The sequence below is a fragment of the Lissotriton vulgaris genome, unplaced genomic scaffold, assembly GCF_964263255.1.
Source record: "Lissotriton vulgaris unplaced genomic scaffold, aLisVul1.2 SCAFFOLD_2424, whole genome shotgun sequence".
Lineage (NCBI taxonomy): Eukaryota > Metazoa > Chordata > Amphibia > Caudata > Salamandridae > Lissotriton > Lissotriton vulgaris.
The window spans coordinates 2275-23396 of record NW_028244909.1 but is presented as its reverse complement, the minus strand read 5'-3'; the positions used below and the strand labels follow the sequence as shown (position 1 = coordinate 23396).

Below are 21122 nucleotides of genomic sequence, written 5' to 3'. Positions count from 1 at the left end.
TTCAGGCACAGATTTTGTGACCTCTGAGGCCAGGGGTCATAAAAGTTGTGCTAGGGGTAGCAAGGGGCAAGCCAGGGGTCACAGCTGCGACCCGTGGCAATCCCTAAATGGCGTCGATGCAACATAGTAATCTGATATACCTATTGCTCTGTCCTTGCGGACTTGGATATGTTGGAGAGACAGGCAGAAAAATCAGATTGAGACTTCTCGAACATAGGTCGGCACTGAAGACCAGAAAAGTCAATGCTCCACTAGTCGATCATTTTGTAAAATTAAACCACACTCGCACTGAATTTTCTTGGTACGTGATTGAAAAAATTATGTATCCAAGAAGAGGTGGCAATGTTGAAATCAAAGAGAAAGAATAGAGAGCAGTGGTATATTTCAACATTAGATACAGTTAATAAGGGTCTAAACACGAAGGAGGATTGGATGAGAATCGTGCCCCAATAATGTGTGAATAGATTAGACTGAGTATTATCATATGGACAAATATATTTTTTTAGAAGCGATAATCAATCTAATCTGTTCAACAACAAGAGCTGTAATTCATGTATAGAGGTTATATTTGACCTACTATATATATATATATATATATATATATATATATACACACTTTTTAATTACATGTGCATGAATATTTTCATCCCTTCACTATTCAACCACACTTATGTTCTATATGTAGAAACTTGTCACACTAACATATTGGTTTGATTCACTAACTAAATGAAAAACCAAAACATTTTTTCACCATCTATGCATAGAAATTTGTGCGCCTATTTTTGGCACCAGAGGTGTGGTGTTGTAGTCTCCATCTCACAATTTTATTAAGACTGATCGGTATTATTTTTTTACATAAATAATCACGATCGTACACAGCACACTGAGTTGGGACCGTAATCCTTAGTAAAACTATATGAACCCATTACGTGAACCACCGACAACGCTGTTATGGAAATCTTTATGTGGATAATAACGGCATTTTGAAAGCCTGGTCTCACGCTTAGTTCGGCGTGGTGGCGGGTATGACATCACACATGACGCGGATAAAAGGAGACTCTAGGTGCGGGCGCGTTCTCTTTGATCGCACTGCTACGAGAGCTCCCGGGCAGCCGATAAGTTTGATATAAAGTATGTCGCTTCAGCAATAGGTCTACATAGAGAGTAACGATCCTTCTTCTCTCTCTTTTTGTTTTGTTTTTTTCTTATGCACCGGTCATGATGGATGTAGCCATAACCATATCTCACTTCGGGCCCAGAACCAAAAAATAAACCGCGATAAAACCAGTGTGATTTTTATAAGGCGAGATAGCGTCTGCATGTCTGACACTAACAGGTTCTAACGTTGTGATGTTAGTTTAGTTAATTTAGGAAATTGAAATTAATTCTAAAAATGGCGTTAATATGTCGATCTATATAGGTGAACTCCCAGAAAATATCGGAGACACAAATATCCCTTCCGGTGGACAACAATATATAACCACCAGATATCCAAAAAGAAGGTAATGAGAGATTTCAGTGAAGTCAGTTTCTGAACTCATTTGATCAAAATGTATAACTAAGTTAGCGAGCCCGATATCACAATTCTGTGTACCTGTGCTTTATTTGACAGAACCAACCCCTAAGTGGCCTGATAAACCGCCCAAGGGAATCGATTTAAGGAATAACTATTTTATTCAAAGAACAACTATTTTACTAAGTAAAGGTAATGCCCTTTTTTACAATTTGTTAAAGCATATTTGCTGATTGGCAGACTAACATTTTCATAGTAGGAGTATTAATATTGAATTCACTATACTCCACAGATTTTATATATTTAATATCCCAGTGTCCTACCTCTTTTTACCAACCCGAGGTGGAGTCCTTCACTTATGTGCGTCTGCACGGGTGAGTCTCAAGATCTTTGGAATACAAATGATTGGTGTGGAAGGATGAAGGAATGTGGTATGATATCAAGAAATAGAGCACTTACAAAGATCAATGAATAGTATTGTTCTCAGTGTTACAAGTATTGGATTGTAAAGTGTAGGAAACTACTTTTGATCAAATTTGTGGTTAAGAGCATGTCAGCCTTACTGTTAATACAGTGAATGTATACTGAATGAACATATTTGATCATATTGGTATGTTTTTACAAAATACTTTCTTACTATTGTGGATATGTTTTTGTCTGTATGTAGTTAAGATAAATGAATGTTTTGTTTTACTTTGAAATAGGTGACACCAATCAAAAGGAGATATATTATATTTGTCCTGAAGAAGGTGGCACAATTGATTTAATACCACCGAAACACGTTGACGCCTTAGCTTTTGTTTAATTCGGAAAGACCAACATTGTCACGGTGACAGGGAATTAGAACCCTTGCTCTCTGTTGTCCGCAGTGTATCCGAAGTAACACTATCAAGACAAAGCAAATTGTCTGAATGTCTCCTGTCTTTTTATGAAGTGATACTCTTTTAGTTTGAGGTTTTTACCTAATGTCTTTTGTGTAGGTTTTATGAATTTGTGGAGTAGAGATTATTGTGTATCAATGATTAATACATGCTGTGACATTTTTTAATATAGGTATAATTTTCTTTGTAAGTGCTTTACTGAACCATCTGTTTGATTTGTGATATGAGGTTTACGTGAGTTGAATGGTGTGGTGTGACTGGCTTTTAAGTTAAACAATCCTAAAGGGAAACCTTTCTGTTTTACTACTTAGTCCATGCAAAAGTGTCTAATGTACTAGGGTGGCCTGCACACACGCAAGTTACTTGAAGATGGCTGAAGAGCTACTAGTAGCGCACAAGTTATGCGTTGGAGATGCCAAACTGTTTACCTAATCTAAAATTAGGAGAGGAGTGGGATGGCGGCCCGGTGAGATGCCTTGGCAAGGAGCTTCCGGACAGGGATTGCCGTTTTGACCTAAATCCCCCTTTTCCCCCGCTATTCTGCCTGTACCTTGACTACGGACATCCAGACGACATGTGCCGATGCCCAGTGGAGCCGCTTGGTTTGGCTATAGAGGAGTCTGACCTGGGTTTCTCCAGTGGCCGTCTCCTACCCAGCCGGACTTCAGGCATGGCATTCCTCGTCCCGCTGCTGTGCTTTCCTCCCCCTTCTGCCTCCTTCGGAACGATTCACTGCGGATTGCTGTGAATTGGACCTACCTTGGCGCAGCTCTGTTTTCATCGGAAAACCCTGGATGGCGGCAAATTGATCTGAGACATGATTACTCTCTTCCTGAACGTCCCCATGGCCTCCGAGCAGGGAGCAGCTGTCTGCCCAGACGAAGGATCACCTGCAGCGATGAACTCTAAATGAGGGCGAGTACCACAGCGCTGTTGGTCCGGGAGACCCAAATTTCCCGCCTGCAATTCTACCATTCTAAGAACGGCTCACTCTCCCAGTCCCCGCTGCTGCCTCGCTGCCGCTACCTCCAACATACTGGCTTTTTGCTCAGATGTGTGCCTTCCAGGTAGGGGGGTGCAGGAGCTACGTCCTGCGGTCTCTTCATCATCGATGCCTCCGAATTCCAGAGCCTCTACACGCCTTCTACAGCCAGCCTTCCACCTTTGGTTTTGTTGTTTCGTACCCCCTCTGACTCTCGGCACTTAATCCTGCGCTCTTATTCTTCCTTATGGAATTTTGAGTTTTGGACATCCCACCTTTTCGCTGTTGGACTCAGTTGATACCCACGACTCAGACCCACCATCTTGCCTGACCTCAATAATTTCTCCCTTCCCTCCGGTCTCGCCCTGATGATACTCTATTATTTTTCTCCTTCTTTCTAGTTTGCTAAACCCCATCCCACCTCTGGTTCCCTCCTCCCTCCTCACCCTCTCTCACAACAATACTCTCGTCCCCCTCTACCTTCTCCCCCCCACCATTTTCCCACTCACTCTGTTATGATTGTGCAACTAATTGTTTAATGTATCGTACCTATAACTCGCTACTTGTTCTTCTTATGTAAAACGCTCTGATACCCTGACTCTTGTGACTTATGTTCATCCCTCCATTTCTTTGTGGAGATGGTCTCCGTCGATTCCCATGATCTGGACCCGCCATCTTGTATGACCCCTGTCCCGCCCTTCCTATCTCCCTCCTGACTCCTTCTGATGACTCTCAAACGTTTTTCTCTTTTTTGCTGGTTGCCCTTACCCCATCTCCCCTCAGGTGCCTTTCTCCCCTCTTAGCTATCCCCTGACTACTATTCTTGTCCCCCTTTTCCTTCTTCTGCCTTTTATTACTTGTCTTTTCTTTGTAAATTGCTGTGAAAAATGTTTAAATTATTGTACCTTGTAACTCGCTGTGTTGGTTCCTTATGTAAAGCACTCGGATACCTCTGGGTCTAGCCAGCGCTATATAAAACTCAATAAATAAATAAAAGCTGCGTTCAGGGGTGTTTGGATACTGCATTTCGTACAACCATGTGTGGAGTGCACTACAGGCCATACATGTAATTCTAGTCTTACACACTCATTTATATGGTATTTTTTCATGTTTACTCTGTGTTGAAAGGTGCTGTAGTGAATGAGCCACTTTAGTGGTCTGATGATCTGTGATGACCCTCGATCACCACCATTGTGTACTGACTTTAGTGTGCTATGTTACCTTAGCCTTAATGTAGGATGGTCTTGCATTACAATAATCTTGCCAAAGAATAGAAGGTATGGGATGTCGCGGTGCAGTGTTGTGGATGATGGTGCACACATGTGCTCCATAGTGGATACTGAGGGATTAAGTGCATAGTGTTATTTGAGTTAGGTGAATTATGACTTTAGCCTATTGGCTTTGACGTGGTCTAATATCATTCTGCTTTCCAAGTATTAAAGGCCTATGCTTGAGCAACTCCATATTCTAAACTGCAGCCATCTTCTGAGCCTCTGTAGATGAGAGGTTATATTTGAGATTACATGTGTTGTTCACCGGCAGTGAACCAGAGCAGACCAGTTCTTATCAGGAGGAATGTGCCTTCTTCACATTGGCGTCATAACAAAACGCTTGGCCAGCTGCTGTTGGGTGCCTGGTGTGGAAAGGTACAGGAATCTTGTGAGAAAGGTAGGCGGGTTCTCCCAGAAGCTTCGATAGAGGATAGAGTTCTATATGAGAGAAAGGGGGTCCGAGAGAGGGAGAGATGCTGAGATGCTTGTCTGGCGGTCTGGTGATACATCACGGTGCAGACGTGCAGTCGTGTTTGTGCAACAGACAGTCCTGACCCAACCAAAGAGGGAAAGAGAGACGGACCCTTCTTCACATGACAAGACGCCTAAGATCATGGTGAGGTGTTCCATGTGTACTTATTGTATCTAACTATGTCTTTTATTTTCAGGCTCTATGTATATGTATGTGTTGGTGATTGCTACAAATGTCTATTGTGATGTCTAGTTATTTCTTTCTTTTGTCATCCTATTATCATGTAATAAAGTACCCTTGGAGAATATAATTTGTCTTTATTCCTTGTGAGGGAAGCTCGGGACCCTTTTTTACCAAGTACTTACAGAGGGATGGGCGATTCCCCTCTAATGGGTAATTGTTGATACAGGAGGGAAATCGGCTCCCATCAGGGATGTCTAAATTCTTATTATTATATCCAATACATTGCAAGGAGGAGCATGCGTTGTGTACCCTCTCAGATGGGGAGGTGTTGTGAATTGCTGCATACCCTCTCGGATGGGGAGGTGTTGTGAATTGCTATTTGCAAGTTCCTCTGCAATGGTCTTATATGTTGTCAGTGTTTATTCCTTTCTTGGGTAAGTATTGTGAAATGTGGTGTCTTTCTGGATCCTGAGAAAGGATGTGGTAAGTAATGGCCTGGTGACTGACAGAAGCACCAAAACATACAGAGACGTAGGTCATTACAGGTGCTTGTGTACTGAACAACTCGTGCTACCTTTCCTGTTACCTAGTTTGCCAGAAAAAGAAATATTTTCAATACATATTTGTTTATGCCCCAATTAGGTCATCAACCTCTGCATAAATAACTGTGTGTGAGGGGGTGATTGACAGCTCTGTGAAAGATAACATGTAGTCTAACAGACCATGACATTCAAAGGAGGAGAAATAGTGTTCACTAGTCAAAACATTCAGAAGGAAACCACATCAATAGAAATTTCTTTGAACAAAGTCACATAACTAGATATTGAGATCTTTGGATTCACAGACAGACACCTCACACAGATTACCTGGCTGAGTAGCCCACGCCCAGTGGCTTTCGCTTTTGTTTCCTTGGGTCCTTGCTTTGTTGTCCCGGAGCATCCTGGCTGCTTGTCCCACACTTTTTAGACCGCCCTTTTTGCTGGTGGTCGGTTTCAACACTGGGGTCCCTAGTGGATCTGCAACCTTTGAAAGGCACATCCACCAAGCCTTGGCACTTCTGCAACAACCTAGCCCTGGGTGATTCTTTGCCGTCGGGGGATGCTGACGTGGGCAAAGGTGGCAGCAGGTGGAGGAACAGGGCCAGGGAGATCTGGGCATCTTTGGCAGCATAAGAGATCTGCAGAAATGGGGGTGATTAAGAAACTATTATTGAAAAACAGGCTACATCACCATCCCCCGCCCCCTTTAAGTGTCCGTCAACATCCTGAAGAGCAAGTCTGCCGCTGGAGAAGCAAAGCTGCATACCAAGGAACGCCAATGATTCAGCATCACTCTGGTTAATGGAATACACACATGGTCAGCTGTAAACCAAATTCACCCATTGGTACTTATGGAAATCCAAACCTATGGGCTTCAGTTAGATCCCTACCCCCTAGTCTGATGTATCCTCTATTCAATTCCCCGAGGACCACTGCAGCAGAATGACTCTGCTAGATACATAGCAAATCTACACTCTAGAGGTAATCCAGATGCATACTCAAACCGATAACTCGAAAGGCACCCATGAAACTTATCGTTCGGCTCTCTGATTCACCACACTGACTTCCTGTCAAACTACACCACTTCAAGACCCTCTGCTAAACCCACAATCATCTTCAACTTTATCCATGATTACTCTGAGCTACTCTTCTAGTCTGTGCATCTACACAGTAGTGTAATAAATTTGAGCACTATATTATCACTACGTATTTACCATAATGCAAGCTCTGCTCAGTCAAAGCGGTTAGAAATTGTTTCTAAGGCAGCGACACTCGGAAAGCTGCTTATTCATTTTTTCGAAACTAGTAAGACCTTCTTTCTTAGTCTACCATAGAATTCCTTAGTGGACTGTAACGCCAACACCTCTTCAGTGTTAATCTGGGTGTATCAGATTTAGCTGTTAGAATTGATAAGTGCTATCAAACGTTTGGTGACGGAAGAGAGATATTAAAACTGGTCTTGCTGCTACTCAAAGTCAAAAGGGACAATGAGTGCACATACTCAAGAATTTGTTTTATTCCTTCGACAGAAAGTCTCACCCTCCTTTAACATTAGCAGATGGAGGCAGTGGCGCAACAAGATCAAGTGGCACCCATTAAAAATGTAATCAGTGACCTCTCTTTGTCACCATCTCACAGATATACGAAGGCTGTAAACTTGGGTGTGGGCAGATTCTCCACACCAGAGTCTTTAAATGCCTACAGTGCACCCTCACTTCGGAAATGTTAAAGAATTTGTGAAATTTCATTTGAATCTCCTACAGTCTGAGCAGCAGAGAGGGTTCGGAAGCATTGATTTTTAGGAACAGATAGGACATCTCACGTAAGAGTGGAGTGGTTCCAGTAGTGTTGGGAACAAGAAGAAGGTTCACCCTAACATACATAGCATTTAGTTGTAGGGGTTTTCATGTTTTCTAGTTTCAGTAATTTTTATAGGTCCATTCCTTGAGAATCCCTTTGCTGTTGCTCTGGTTTTTCCTCTCCCGTGCTCTCATTGAAGAACCCCTTTGGAAAACTGCTTGTATTCGGACCATGACACTTCAGGGAAGCCTAATGAACAAGTTACTTACCTTCGGTAACGCTTTTTCTGGTAGATACAATATCTGCCTGTGGATTCCTCACCTTGTGAATATCCCCCTTGCGTCAGCAACATTCGGAAAATTCTTTTGTAGCCTCGCGCCGACGTGGACTCGGACGTCACAGAGACACGACATCGCTCGCGACTCCGCTGACGTCACCGACGCCTACAATAGGCCCACGCCGGCGTGATGACATCAGTTCCGCCCTTTTTTCCGTGCCATCGAGGCACACGGACGGACCAATGACAGTAGATATATACAAAGTATACACAGTATACAATAGTCAAGGCAAAACACACAGTGTAAAGCAAATGCAGGAAAGCAATACATTTCCTTGACAACAAAATAAATATACATTACAGTACAATTACTCTGGCATAGAAGAGTGGACAACGGGGAGGCGGGTGGGTCAGTGAGGAATCCACAGGCAGATATTGTATCTACCAGAAAAAGCGTTACCGAAGGTAAGTAACTTGTTCTTCTGATAGATACATCTGCTGTGTGGATTCCTCACCTTGTGAATAGAGTCCCACAGCAGTCCCCACTCCCGGAGGAGGGTGTCCACTCTTCTAAACCAGGAAATCCTGAAGGACAGAGCGCGCAAAATGGCCGTCCCTCCTGACTTCGGTATCCAAGCAGTAATGCTTCGCGAAAGTGTGGAGGGAAGACCAAGTTGCCGCTCTACAAATATCTTCAACAGGCACACCTCTAGCCAACGCAGAGGTCGAAGACTTAGCTCTTATAGAATGAGCCCTTATACCCTCTGGAGGTTCCTTACCGGCCAAAGAGTAGCAGATCTTAATGCAGAGAACGATCCATCTTGATAAGGTTCTTTTATGGACCTCTCTTCCCTTCTTGCAACCAGCAAACCCAACGAAGAGCTGGTCCTCCAAACGAAAATCCTTGGATCTGTCCAAGTAAAAGGAAACCGCCCTCTTAGGGTCCAGGCGGTGCAGTCTCTCTTCCTCCTTAGAAGGGTGAGGGGGAGGATAAAAGGAAGGTAGGGGAGGATAAAAGGAAGGTAGGGTAATGGACTGACTCAAATGAAAGGGAGTCACCACCTTAGGCAGAAAAGCAGCCCTGGTCCTGAGAACCATTCGATCAGCATGAATGGCCAGGAAAGGGGGCTTAGAGCTCAGAGCTTGAAGCTCACTTACCCTCCTTGCCGAGGTTATTGCAACGAGGAAGACTGTTTTAAAGGTAAGAAGCCTCATGGGACATTTGTGAAGAGGCTCAAAGGGAGCACCCATCAGAAAGGTTAAAACAAGATTTAAATCCCACTGAGGCACAATAAAAGGTGAAGGAGGGAACTTATACGTGAGGCCCTTCAAAAATCTCAAGACCACGGGAGACTTAAAAAGAGAGGGCTGGTCAGGCAAGCAGAGAAAAGCTGACAGCGCCGAAAGGTAGCCCTTCACAGTAGCAACAGCAAGCCCCTGTTGCGCCAGAGAAAGAGCAAACTGTAGTATATCAGATAAATGGGCTCTCACAGGGTCAATAGACTTCCCCCTACACCACTCAACAAATTCCGACCATCTATAAGAATAGATGGACTTAGTGGAGTCACGCCTGGCGGATAAGATGACATCCACAACGTCAGGCGGGAGGGAAAAGGAATTCAGGTTGCCCCGCTCAATCTCCAGGCATGAAGGTGTAATGTCTGGAGGTGGGGGTGTAGAACCTGCCCCTCCATCTGAGAGAGGAGGTCTGCCCTGAAAGGGAGACGGAGCGGCCGGTGAGAGGAGAGGTGGAGAAGATCTGAATACCACACCCTTCTTGGCCAATCCGGGGCGACCAATATAACTTGGGCCCGGTCTTGGCGAATCTTCCTCAGAACCCGAGGAATCAAGGGTATGGGAGGGAACGCGTAAAGGAGCTGACCTCCCCAGCTCAACTGAAACGCATCCCCCAAGGCTCCTTGCATCGGATACTGGAGACTTTAGAATGACGGGCAGTGAGCATTCTCGCGAGTGGCAAACAGGTCCACCCGAGGAGTCCCCCACATCTGAAAGATGCTGTGAACCACCTCCGGGTGAAGCCTCCACTCGTGGTCGGCAGAGAACTGCCGACTGAGACCGTCTGCCCGAACGTTCAGAACCCCGGCCAGATGATTTGCCATCAGACAAATCTGATGGTCCTGAACCCAGGACCAGAGACGCAGTGCCTCTCTGCAGAGACACTGCGACCCTACTCCTCCCTGTTTGCTGATGTACCACATCGCGGTCGTGTTGTCCGTCAGGACTTGAACTGACTGACCGCGAAGGGAAGGGAGGAATGCCTTGAGCGCTAAACGAATCGCCCGCAATTCTAGAAGGTTGATGTGAAGCAACCTTTCCTCTGGAGACCAAAGACCCTTGACCTCCAGATCCCCCAGATGAGCACCCCACCCTAGAGTAGATGCATCCGAAATTACCGTGGCCACCGGAGGAGGCAGATGAAAAGGCTTCCCATGAGACAGGTTGCCTTCCACGCCCCACCAAGACAGATCCGCTGCAGCTTCTCTGGAGATCCTCACCGACTCCCTGAGATCTCCGTTGTGCTGATACCACTGCCTGCGGAGGAACCACTGGAGTGCCCTCATGTGCCAGCGTGTATGGTTGACCAGGAGAATGCAAGAAGCCATCAGACCGAGCAGGCGAAGGACCTTCAGGACCGGAACAACCGCTCCATTGTAGAATAAAGGAATCATATCCTGTATGTCGCGAATCCTTTGAGGCGGAGGGAATGCACGACATACAGTTGTGTCCAGTACAGCACCTATGAACAGGTTGCGCTGGGAGGGCACCAGGTGAGATTTGGGTACATTTATCGAGAAACCTAATCTGTACAACAACTGGGTTGTCTCCTGCAGATGATGAAGCACAATCTCCGACGACTCCGCCTTGATCAGCCAGTCGTCCAGATAGGGGAATACAGGAATCCCCGATCTTCTGAGATGCGCCGCCACCACTGCCATCACCTTGGTGAAGACCCGAGGTGCAGTAGTAAGTCCAAACGGAAGGACCGCAAACTGATAGTGCTGCGATCCCACCGTAAAACGGAGATACTTCCTGTGCGACTTCAGGATGGGGATGTGGAAATACGCATCCTGCAAGTCGAGCGACACCATCCAGTCCTCTTCAGCAGAGCCTGAAGAACCTGTGCAAGGTTGAGCATCTTGAATTTCTCCTGCTTCAGGTAAAAATTCAAGATCCTGAGATCCAGGATAGGACGAAGCCTGCCATCCTTCTTGGGAATCAGGAAATACCGGGAGTAGCATCCCTGACCCCTTTCCCGCTCTGGGACCACCTCTATCGCACCTTTCTTCAATAAAGTTTGGACTTCCTCCTGAAGGAGAAACAGATGTTCCTCTGAGCAATACCCTTGGCAAGGAGGGTAATTGGGAGGGAATTCCCGAAAGGGAAGGGCATACCCATTTTCCACGAGATTGAGAACCCAAAGATCTGATGTAACCGATTCCCAATCTCGTAGAAAGTGGGTAAGCCGGCCCCCCACCGGGCCTACATGATCCTGAATGGCGGATCTAGGGCTGCTTATCTGTGGCTGGGGGGTTGGTGGAGGTAGAGGAGGAATTGGGCTGACGCCCCCGAGGACGTGCTCTCTGCTTCCCCCTGTATGATCTATACCGGGTATTCTGCTGCTGCTGCTGCTGTTGTTGCTGCTGCTGCTGCTGCCCTTGTCTATATGTACGAAAGGAACGGCCAAAACCTCTAAATTTCCTGGTCATAGAGCCTCTGACCTGAAGACCAAGAGATCTAGCCGTCGCCCTGCTGTCCTTGAATCTTTCCAAGGCCGCATCTGCTTTCCTTCCAAAGAGCCCCTCACCATCGAAAGGCAAATCCAATAAAGCAGACTGCACATCAGTTGAAAAATCGGATGACTTCAACCAAGCCGAACGCCTAGTGGCAACCGCTGTGCCCATGATCCTCGCCACAGAATCCGCAGAATCAAGCTCGCTTTGGATGACTTGACGGGCAGCAGCTTGAGAATCAGACAATGCTTCCTCAAAGTCTTTTCTGCTATCCTCTGGAACCTTAGGGATCAATGTGCGCATAGAGTCCATTAGAGCATGAATGTATCTACCCATAAGGCAAGTGGCATTCGTAGATTTCAGTGCCATACTAGCCGAAGAAAAGTTCTTTTTAGCTATTTGGTCCTGTTTCTTGGCCTCTTTGTCGCCAGGCACCTGCGGAAAAGCCCCAATCGATTTTTTAGAACATGCAGCCTGAATCACCAAGCTCTCAGGAGAAGGGTGTGATGACAAGAATGCAGGGTCCTCAGGAGCCACCCTATACCTCTGAGCCACGTTCTTGGAAACTGCAGGAGCAGAGAAAGGCTTTTTCCAAACCTCCATAATGGGTTCCTTTAAGGCTTCATTAAATGGAAGCAAAGGCTCCACAGCCTGACTAGGAGAATGAAGAACTTCAGTCAGCAAATTCGACAGTAGGCAAAGACAAACCCAAAAGTCCAGCTGCCTTCCTCATGACAACATGATACGGTTGAATATCCCTGGAGGGAGTATCAGATCCCGAAGGCAAAGACCACTCCGGGGAAAACTCGAGACCACTTTCCTCTGCCAGGTCGTCGAAACTGCCAGCATCCAGCTCGCCTTCCTCCATATCTGAAGAAGACTCATCAACCCTCTGTTGTTCAAGCAGATGTTGAGCTTCTCTTCGAGACCTGAATTTGACTCGAAGTGCAGCCGAATCCAAAGTCGAATCCGACGGCGCCGGAGCCGACTTCGGAACCGAATCCGAGGGCTTGGAAGGAGGATCCATGGACTTGCTTGGAGCCGGTGACGTCGGAGCCGGAGTCGTCGACTTCGGGCGAGCCGGCGTCGATACCGGCGTCGACCCTGGTGGAACTTGGTACTGCCACAGCGGAGTCGGGGTTGGCATAAACGGCATGAATGGTGCCGGAGCATATGAGTGAGGAACACCCAAATTAAAGGCCATAGGACCCATGGGGCCCGAAGGCGCACCAGAGGGGAACCATGATCTTGAGAAAACACCATACATCGCGTTTAAAAACGCGGAAGGGTCCTGACCTGGAGTCGGGAATGGTGGATGCTCAGGATGACTTTGAGGAAGGTTTGAATCTGCCTCTTCAACAGGATTCGAGGATTCCCCCTCAACAGGAACTCCATCAGCGTCATCCGGAGTCGGAGAATGAGCCGGAGACGGAGCCGGAGCCGGAACCGGAGTCGGAGAATGGGCCACCGACTCCGAAAGCGAAGCCTCACCTTCATGATCCGACACATGTGGAGGAATCACCTTCGACTTCACCCTCCTGGGAGACCTTGATCTTGAACCAGACTTATCCCCTGAATGATGACGGGATTCATGCCTCCTCTTCTTATGTTTTTTCCGAGAACCGGAAGCACGGTCAGACGAGGACTTCGAGGCCGACGCCTCACGAGACCTCGACCTGGATCTCGACTTCGATCTCTTCGAGCGCTTCGAAGACTTCCTAACCTTACTTGCTTTAAGCTTGGCCACCAGGAGCTTCGATTCCCGCTCTCGAAGAGCCTTCGGATTCATCTTCTGGCACGATGAACAACCTTCAACGTCGTGATCCGAGCTCAAGCACCATATGCAGTCTTGGTGAGGGTCCGTAACGGACATCATCTTCCCACATTCTCCACAAGGCTTAAACCCAGTCTTCTTTGTCGACATGACAAACGAGCAACAAGGTCAGAGAAAGGAGAATCGAGGAAACAAAGTAATAGGATACTAGAAGCTACAGAGTAACCCGTTAAACCGTTAGCGTCGATGACGCGGAAAAAAGGGAACTGATGTCATCACGCCGGCGTGGGCCTATTGTAGGCGTCGGTGACGTCAGCGGAGTCGCGAGCGATGTCGTGTCTCTGTGACGTCCGAGTCCACGTCGGCGCGAGGCTACAAAAGAATTTTCCGAATGTTGCTGACGCAAGGGGGATATTCACAAGGTGAGGAATCCACACGGCAGATGTATCTATCAGAACTGCTGCCTCTCTGCTGGAAACATGGTACTACTTACATTGCCCATAGAAGTTCGGCATACTCCCCTGGATGTTTTATTTGTGTTCACATTAGTCTTTTTCTGGCTTGTCGAGGCACCAGTGTTTCATTGTTCCCTCTCTACCCCTTTCCTTATTTTTCTCTGACCCTGCACATTGGTACAGACGGATCACTCAGGTGGGTTTGGTGTTACGGTCTTCGGAGATATTTGGTGAGTACTGCACCATTTAGGAGTCAAACCTGTGCAGCCCTTGCCTTCACTATGCTATTTGGATGGAAACAAGCACAGGAAGAGGTCTTAGGAGTTAAAGCCCTGATTTCAAATGTCAGTGCTAGAGGTCTTGTGCAGTGAATAATCATGCTGTTTAGCAGCTCTTGTAGAGACCCATAAACTTTTTAAGAGGTCATGTTGCATGATCACGCCAACCAACATCTTGGATACAACCGCTCTCCACAGTCCATCAGTCTGAGGCTTCCTTGAAGATTATAGTCAGTGCATTGTAAACCCTTCAAGAAAAGAACGTCATAATGAGAAATCAGACGCCAGATACCCCAGGTTCTCGGCACTCTGCTACAATGTGTTTGCAACACGTCCCTGTGACGTGATCACGACCTGCATATGCTGAAGCCCATTTGCCGGCTCTTAATGGTATAACTGCACTAGGTCACATGGATTGGCATGGGTCCATAAAACACATATGGAACAGACCAAGCTGGGTGTTTTCTCTGGGTTGTCCCTGCTGAACATGACCTGCTCCTAATCTTCAACAGTCTCTTTGTGTTTAAGAGTTTATTGAATGGTCCCACTGTTCTTAGTTAATGACCAAGTAAACACGAAAAGGTGCCTGTCTTTATTTCACAACATTAACTGTGGAAGAATAGGACTGAATCTTGACAGATGAGCAAAACACTTGTGTTCCCATGGATCCTTCTCTATACATAACTAGACTGTGGTGTTGTTCGGTCTTCAGATGGGAGGTATACGCTTGCGGAGCTTCCATCGATAACCCTCAACATGTTTGACAAAGGAAGAAAAAGTGCTAGCTCTCCAGGATGTTTACAAAGTGTTGTAGCCAACAGGTGCCACACTGTGCCTAAGCAGTAACAATGGGTTTCAAGCTGAGTTACCCTGGAGGTCATGTGTGACGGCATTAAGACCAGGTTGCAAGGACAAATTCTACTTCATCGAGCTTGTGTTAAGAGCATGCCTGTGTGTTCAGTGTGACGCTGCCTTTAACAATGTACTAGGACTTGGGCAGAAGACTGGCACATGATGCCACATATGCCTATACTTCAAACTATGGGTAGTAAGCACCCTCCCCTATTTATGCAGTAGAGTGCGGACCACCGACATAAAGGCCTTGCCTCATGGCACTAACCACCCCCACAAACAGGGCTCCAAGATGAACTTTCCATTTAAATGCACTGGACTGCAAAATGCTTTGAAGGGTGAAAGTAAACTTGTTCCGATAAACTGTGCTCATGTAAGAACTAGGACGCCCTCTGAAAAGGCCTGCCCACCAACATAATCACCAAAAAAAGGAAGGATAAGGATACAGTTGGCCCTTGAGGAGGCACCATTTGCCTCCATCGCACCACACACTCAGGATTTGATGCACGTGTCGCAACCTGATCAATGAGCAGGCTGACTGGAAATCACTGCCCGACTGGAAACCGAAGCTAACAGTGCTCAAACTAGCACCTCTCCTTCACTCCTCTTATCTATTTCTCTCTTCGCTTCCACCCATCCATTCTCTCTCCATCCTTCGGTCTCGTTCCCCACTCAGATCACTCGCTCACTCTCCCGCCCCTGTGCCTGCTGCAGTTAATCCTGGGAGATGAAGAAAGAGGCACATTAAAAGGAAAAGCCCTTGGCTTTCACAACCGGCCCCCACTGGCTACAGCCCACCAGGGAAAGGACCAACTGAACAAAAGACCAGTTTGGCTCTGTTGCAAATGCTTACTTGCTCCCTGGTTAGCTCTTCTGCCTCCCAGTCACTGCATCGCAGCCAGACAGACTTGTCAAGCGTATAGTTCAGGATACACTCCGACAGGGACTTCAGACTGAGTCCGTTGTGAAACATGTCCTTCCTTTGAATAAAAACAAATATTATTAATTATTCCCATCACAAGGCGGCAAATCAAATGGAACGGAGTGGGAGAATTTCGTTTTTTTTTCACGTTTTAAGTTGTTTTAGAATGAAAGGGTCAATAGTAAAAGGTGTTGTAAATGGGCAACTTGGCCAGACAAAAACATTCGTGGCAATATTAAAATACTCTGCCGGTCTATTCACTTTTTTACAAGAAAATGTGTAAAAAACGCATTTCGAAAAACAAAAACATCTGAATCGCATGACATTAGGGGTGATCCAAAATTCAAAGTAGCACAAATAACCTTCATTAAAACTCAAGACTCTTAGGTACATTTAAAAATAAGTATCTTTCTTTCATACGATTTCTCTCGAAAGGTCTTCTCTCCCAGGCAATAATATCCCACTGCAAAAAAGAGCTCAAAGCAGAATCCCTGAAGAAATATTTTACTTATGAAATTTAACAAACTAAATATATTGCCAAGATAAGCTTTTCCGTCATAGCCATTGCTTTACGTGCATCTCACATAGGTGGCTTCACTGGAGAGAAACATTTGCCCCTCACAGGTTTCTGATTATCTGCCCTTTTTTCACATGATCGAGCCAGTAATGCTTGTGGTAAACAATTGATAACTATCTCATTTAGTTAATGTGCAAAGTGCATATATGATTCCCAGTAGAAAGACAAACACATAACGTATACATTAGATAAATCATTTTTACTCAACGAACAGTACGAATATTTCTATTAGCTGGCTACTATTTAACTCTTAACAATACAAATCAACAAGAAACGTCACACAAACATATCCTACAAAATGACATTAGACAGAACACTTCCCATACATCCGACATATCTTCCATATGCGATATAGCTGGCACACCATTACAATCAACCCCACTACAAACCTACAGTAAAGGCAGATTACACAAATACAGAACAAAACAACTGAGCAGATATATAATGTGAACAGGCTCCCACTAAAAAGAGAACATTACATTTCCAAATGTGCATGCTTCCTCATCACTGTAGACAGCATTTCTAAAAAGATTAGAAAACCTACCAATGGCAGCTCCCATATGTATGCAGGTGATAAGTTTAACTCCGCCATTGGTTCAGAGAATGATCCGCCAGCAGGTACAGCTCTCAAGTTTCCAAGGTCTGCCTGCGAGTAGCTCAACCCGTCTATGCTTTTGCTTTGTATTCTGAGACTTGTAGCCCTGGTTTATCCCACAGGACTATCAAAACATTAAGTCCCAGAATGCAAACCAAAATCCTGGACTAGATGATGAGCTTCTACAGCGTGCACCATGGAAAATTAAGAGCTCTGCGCAAGCACCACCTCACATGAGGGATTCCTCACTTAACAAGCACTGTATGCCAATGGACTGGTGCTGAGACATACAGAAGGACCACTGTGGGAATTCTTTGTTTCAGCCACACAAATGGCACTGTTTGACCTATGAGAGTGGTATATCAAAATATCAGCCACAGTATACGATCCAAAAGAAAGTCTTGCACAATATTGCCAAAGTGATTCTACATAGGCGAGTGCAGCTTCCCTCTTCTCATTTCACATTTACGGACCTTCGCGATAATGCTGTGGGCAGGTACTTTGGGCATCAAAGATGATGGAGGGGGATGCCACCCCAAGCGATTACCAATGGCCGAGATTAATTTGAGCATTCCGTCCATCCCCTTATTGTTCTTCCTGTGGCCTCCCCATGTGCGATAGGTATGCCCAGACATGGGTCCTATGCTCACTGTGCCACTGCAATCAAGCTAGACCTGGCGATGAGTCGTAATCAGAGTGAAACCTCTCCTAGATGGCTTGTATTCCAGTTCAGGGAGGACCTGGCCTGGCAGTTTGGGCTGGACTGTTCCTACTGGAACAGGGGCAAGACAGGTTTGCATATGGCTAGGTGCAAACCGAGATGGAATGTTGGATGAAAAATACAAACGCTGCAAAGCTTTCTCATCCCTCTAAGATTCAAAAACAGCATCTCATGAAGCATGAACCTGTTTAGAACAGTGACTGAAACATAGCCTACAACTACATCAGGCTATAAGACCTTCCTGTAGCTCTGGAGGGACAATAGGGAGCAGGAAGAGTTGGATACCTATAGGTAGTTCTCAATGCCATGAGGATCCCTCTCTCTCTGATGGCAATATCACACCAGTGATCCATCTGTTGCCTCTTCACCCCACACTCTTTTACCCCAAAAGGTTGAAAAAATTAGGAGTGTAGCAGTGGTACAGAGGAGAAACACCCTCCCTAACTAACAACAACAACAAAAGACAACAAAGAGAGAAGGGCCGAAATATGGATCCAGGTCTCAGAACCTAAACCTGGTTTTGTTTCTGCATGGAAGTCAGCCTTTTTACCTACACAAGACTACCTCCCAACCCATGTCCATGTTGCCTGCTGTCATTGCCACAAACATATAAGATTCACCCGAAGGACAGCGGAGGGTTTAAAAACAATGTGAAACAAAGCATAAGCACTGATAGGGATTACACTGCGGGAAATGCATACATGTACTTCATGCATGTTGGATTTTTGCCCTTTCTGCAGGGGCACCCCATTTTGTTTTTGTCTTTTCGCTGAATCCCATTTTGCTGGCTATAAAACTCTGCGCTATACCCTGCTACCCAGTAGTCAAGTGCTTGTGCTCCTCCTTTCAACATGGTAAAATTTGTATTCGCCTGATTGGCATATTTACCTTTTTAACAAGTCCCTCGCATATGGTGCCAAGGTGTATAAGGGCCTGTAAGTTAAATGTCACAAGTGGAGTGCAGCACCTTTTGTGCCATCAACAACAGTGACAAATGCAAGCATGACTGCAGGCCTGCCAACGGTAGCCTGGCTGGGCAGGTTTTGACTGCTAATGCGACCTATCAAAATAATCCCTTTTGACAGGCCTAATCCTTCCTTTTCAGTATTTATTATTAACCCCTAAGAAGGCCTTACAGCTCATACAGCAGGGTGTATGGCATTTAAAAGTAGGGCACGTAAAAATATATGTTAAACATGTACTTACGGTGAAAAAGCCCTTAAAGGTAATTTCACTGTAGCAGGGCTGGCTGTTCCATGGCAAAGCACTAGGACACAATATTAAGTTTAATAAATGTTATCTTTGCAGGTAAACAGCAGCAGTTTGGATTTTCTGATATTTTTATTATAAGCCCAATATAATGGTGAAGTTAGATTTGTAAGAACTATTTTGGAAAGATGAACTTTAAAAAATTACCTTTTCTCTGCCCGAGATCCCCGGAAGCTAAATATGCATTTTGTTCTCCTACTTCTGCCAGCCAGTAATTAGCATTTCACTATTTGAGAATGAGGTGTGGAATTGCTCGCAGGAGAGGGACAAAAGGCTGTGGGTGTGAGAATGTGTTGTTGTGCCCTTGACAGGATGGCCTATAGGCCAGGCCCAAGGACTTAACTTCAGAGTTCTACCCTGTCACAAGCAGATGTAGCTAACACCCAGGCTAGTACCCTTGTTGGGTCTTCCCTGCCAGACTGGCCTCCATCACTATGAGCCTCTTGCGGAGATCATTGTGTGGCATCTCCAACCACCAACGTCAGAATACTTCTAGACCTATGTAAGGGGACCGAATCTGCTGCCTGAGACAAGCCTAGATTACTAGACCTGCTCTTCCTCTTGTACCCAGGATAAAGAAGTGAACTCAAAGGGTCATAAGGCTGACGTCTTGTTAAAGTCACCACGACAAAACAAGCTACAAGAAGCCATTTCTTGCAATTGCCTAGCTGGCAAGTGGTAACTGGACCTTGACTGGACCCTCGCATTGGCCTCTGCCTGCCATCCTGCGAGTCTCTAAGTGCCTCCCCTGAGATCCTGGTTTTGATCTAGAAACATACACCTGTGGTGGATTGGGACTTAGAGGACGAAAGTAAAAAAAGTTGTAAATAACTTTGATCTGGATGAACTTCGTTAGTGTATCTGACCCGCTCCATTGCGGTCAGCGTCAAATTGCACCTAGGTCCTGTTCTACCTCGATCGTGGACTATCATTAGTACTTTGTGTTTCTTGCCACTGTTTCATTCAATTTTTCCAATTTGTTTTGGGATTTTCATTGTTTTGCATTTCAACTTTAATTATTGTTTCAGTACTGCATGAATACTCTACACATTACCTCTAAGTTTACCCCGCTGCACTGGTCCAAAGCTACCACAGAGTTGTACTCAAGTTAATTTATTGACTTTAAGGGTTCACCCTGACAAGGTTTGTGATTACTTGATTTGAGTATTTACCCCCTCAACCTTTCTGAGTTGTTCCCTCTCATGTGTTTCTTACAAACTAGCCTGTTTCTAGCTATTAGCATGTATCGGACAATATATTGATCTTATCGACCCACCATCCAGTTTAAATTTATGCTTGGTCACAGTTTCATATTCACTCCATTTGATTCCACTATGCTAAACCCGAGCACTGAAAAGTTGAAACCAGTTTCCCGGCCTTGCACTTTGTGACTGTTTCTGTAGATGGTACAAACACAAACCTGTGCCTCATAGCCAGATACCGAAGGTCTACTGTCCCATTGACTGAGAGGCCATAGTCGTGAAGCAGTTTACACGCATCCTCACGGCATCCAACTCCGACTTTCAAGACACTGCCATCTGCCAAAAGATTCAATAAAGTTTTTGGGATGGGTGCGGTGCCGGAGGTCAGTTGGGGCAAGCGAATAAGGACACAGCGCCCACTATGGGAGGCCATTTGGAGTAGCGAGACGGGGCTTGATCTTCCTTCAGCAGACACCTACAAGCAAAGCAAAGATTAGATTAATAAAGGGGTTAAACAAGGTTAATCTTTTAGCTTTCAATTAATCACCAACTGAGACAAGGAATATGCAATTCAAACGCAATTGCAGGGCATCACATCAAAAATGTAGTTAAGGTCAACACAACCTTAACTGGGAAATGAACCTCTGGACAAGTACAAGTATATGACAATTTGTAGCAGGGCCATGGTGGACCAGTTATAGCTTCCAGAGAACTACTGTGCGAAGTACTCTCGGCGTAACTAAAGCACCTGTGAGCTTGCCTGGCATTGCAGACTGAAGATAGTCAAACATCAGGAGTTTGATTTCC

General features: G+C 45.6%; 1 protein-coding gene across 1 annotated transcript in view; it reads right to left on the bottom strand.

The window, feature by feature from the left end:
* Window positions 1–20788, bottom strand: part of LOC147666691 (exonuclease 3'-5' domain-containing protein 2-like) — a 51087-nt gene extending 30299 nt beyond the window's left edge. The window contains exons 1-3 of the mRNA XM_086948962.1: window positions 20534–20788; window positions 15883–16009; window positions 6169–6479 (exon numbers count right to left, since the gene is read on the bottom strand). Of these exons, the coding sequence (XP_086805088.1) occupies window positions 6169–6479; window positions 15883–16009; window positions 20534–20748 (653 nt within the window). The 5' untranslated portion in view covers window positions 20749–20788. The remainder of the gene's footprint in view (window positions 1–6168; window positions 6480–15882; window positions 16010–20533) is intronic.
* Between the last annotated feature and the right edge of the window lie 334 nt (window positions 20789–21122).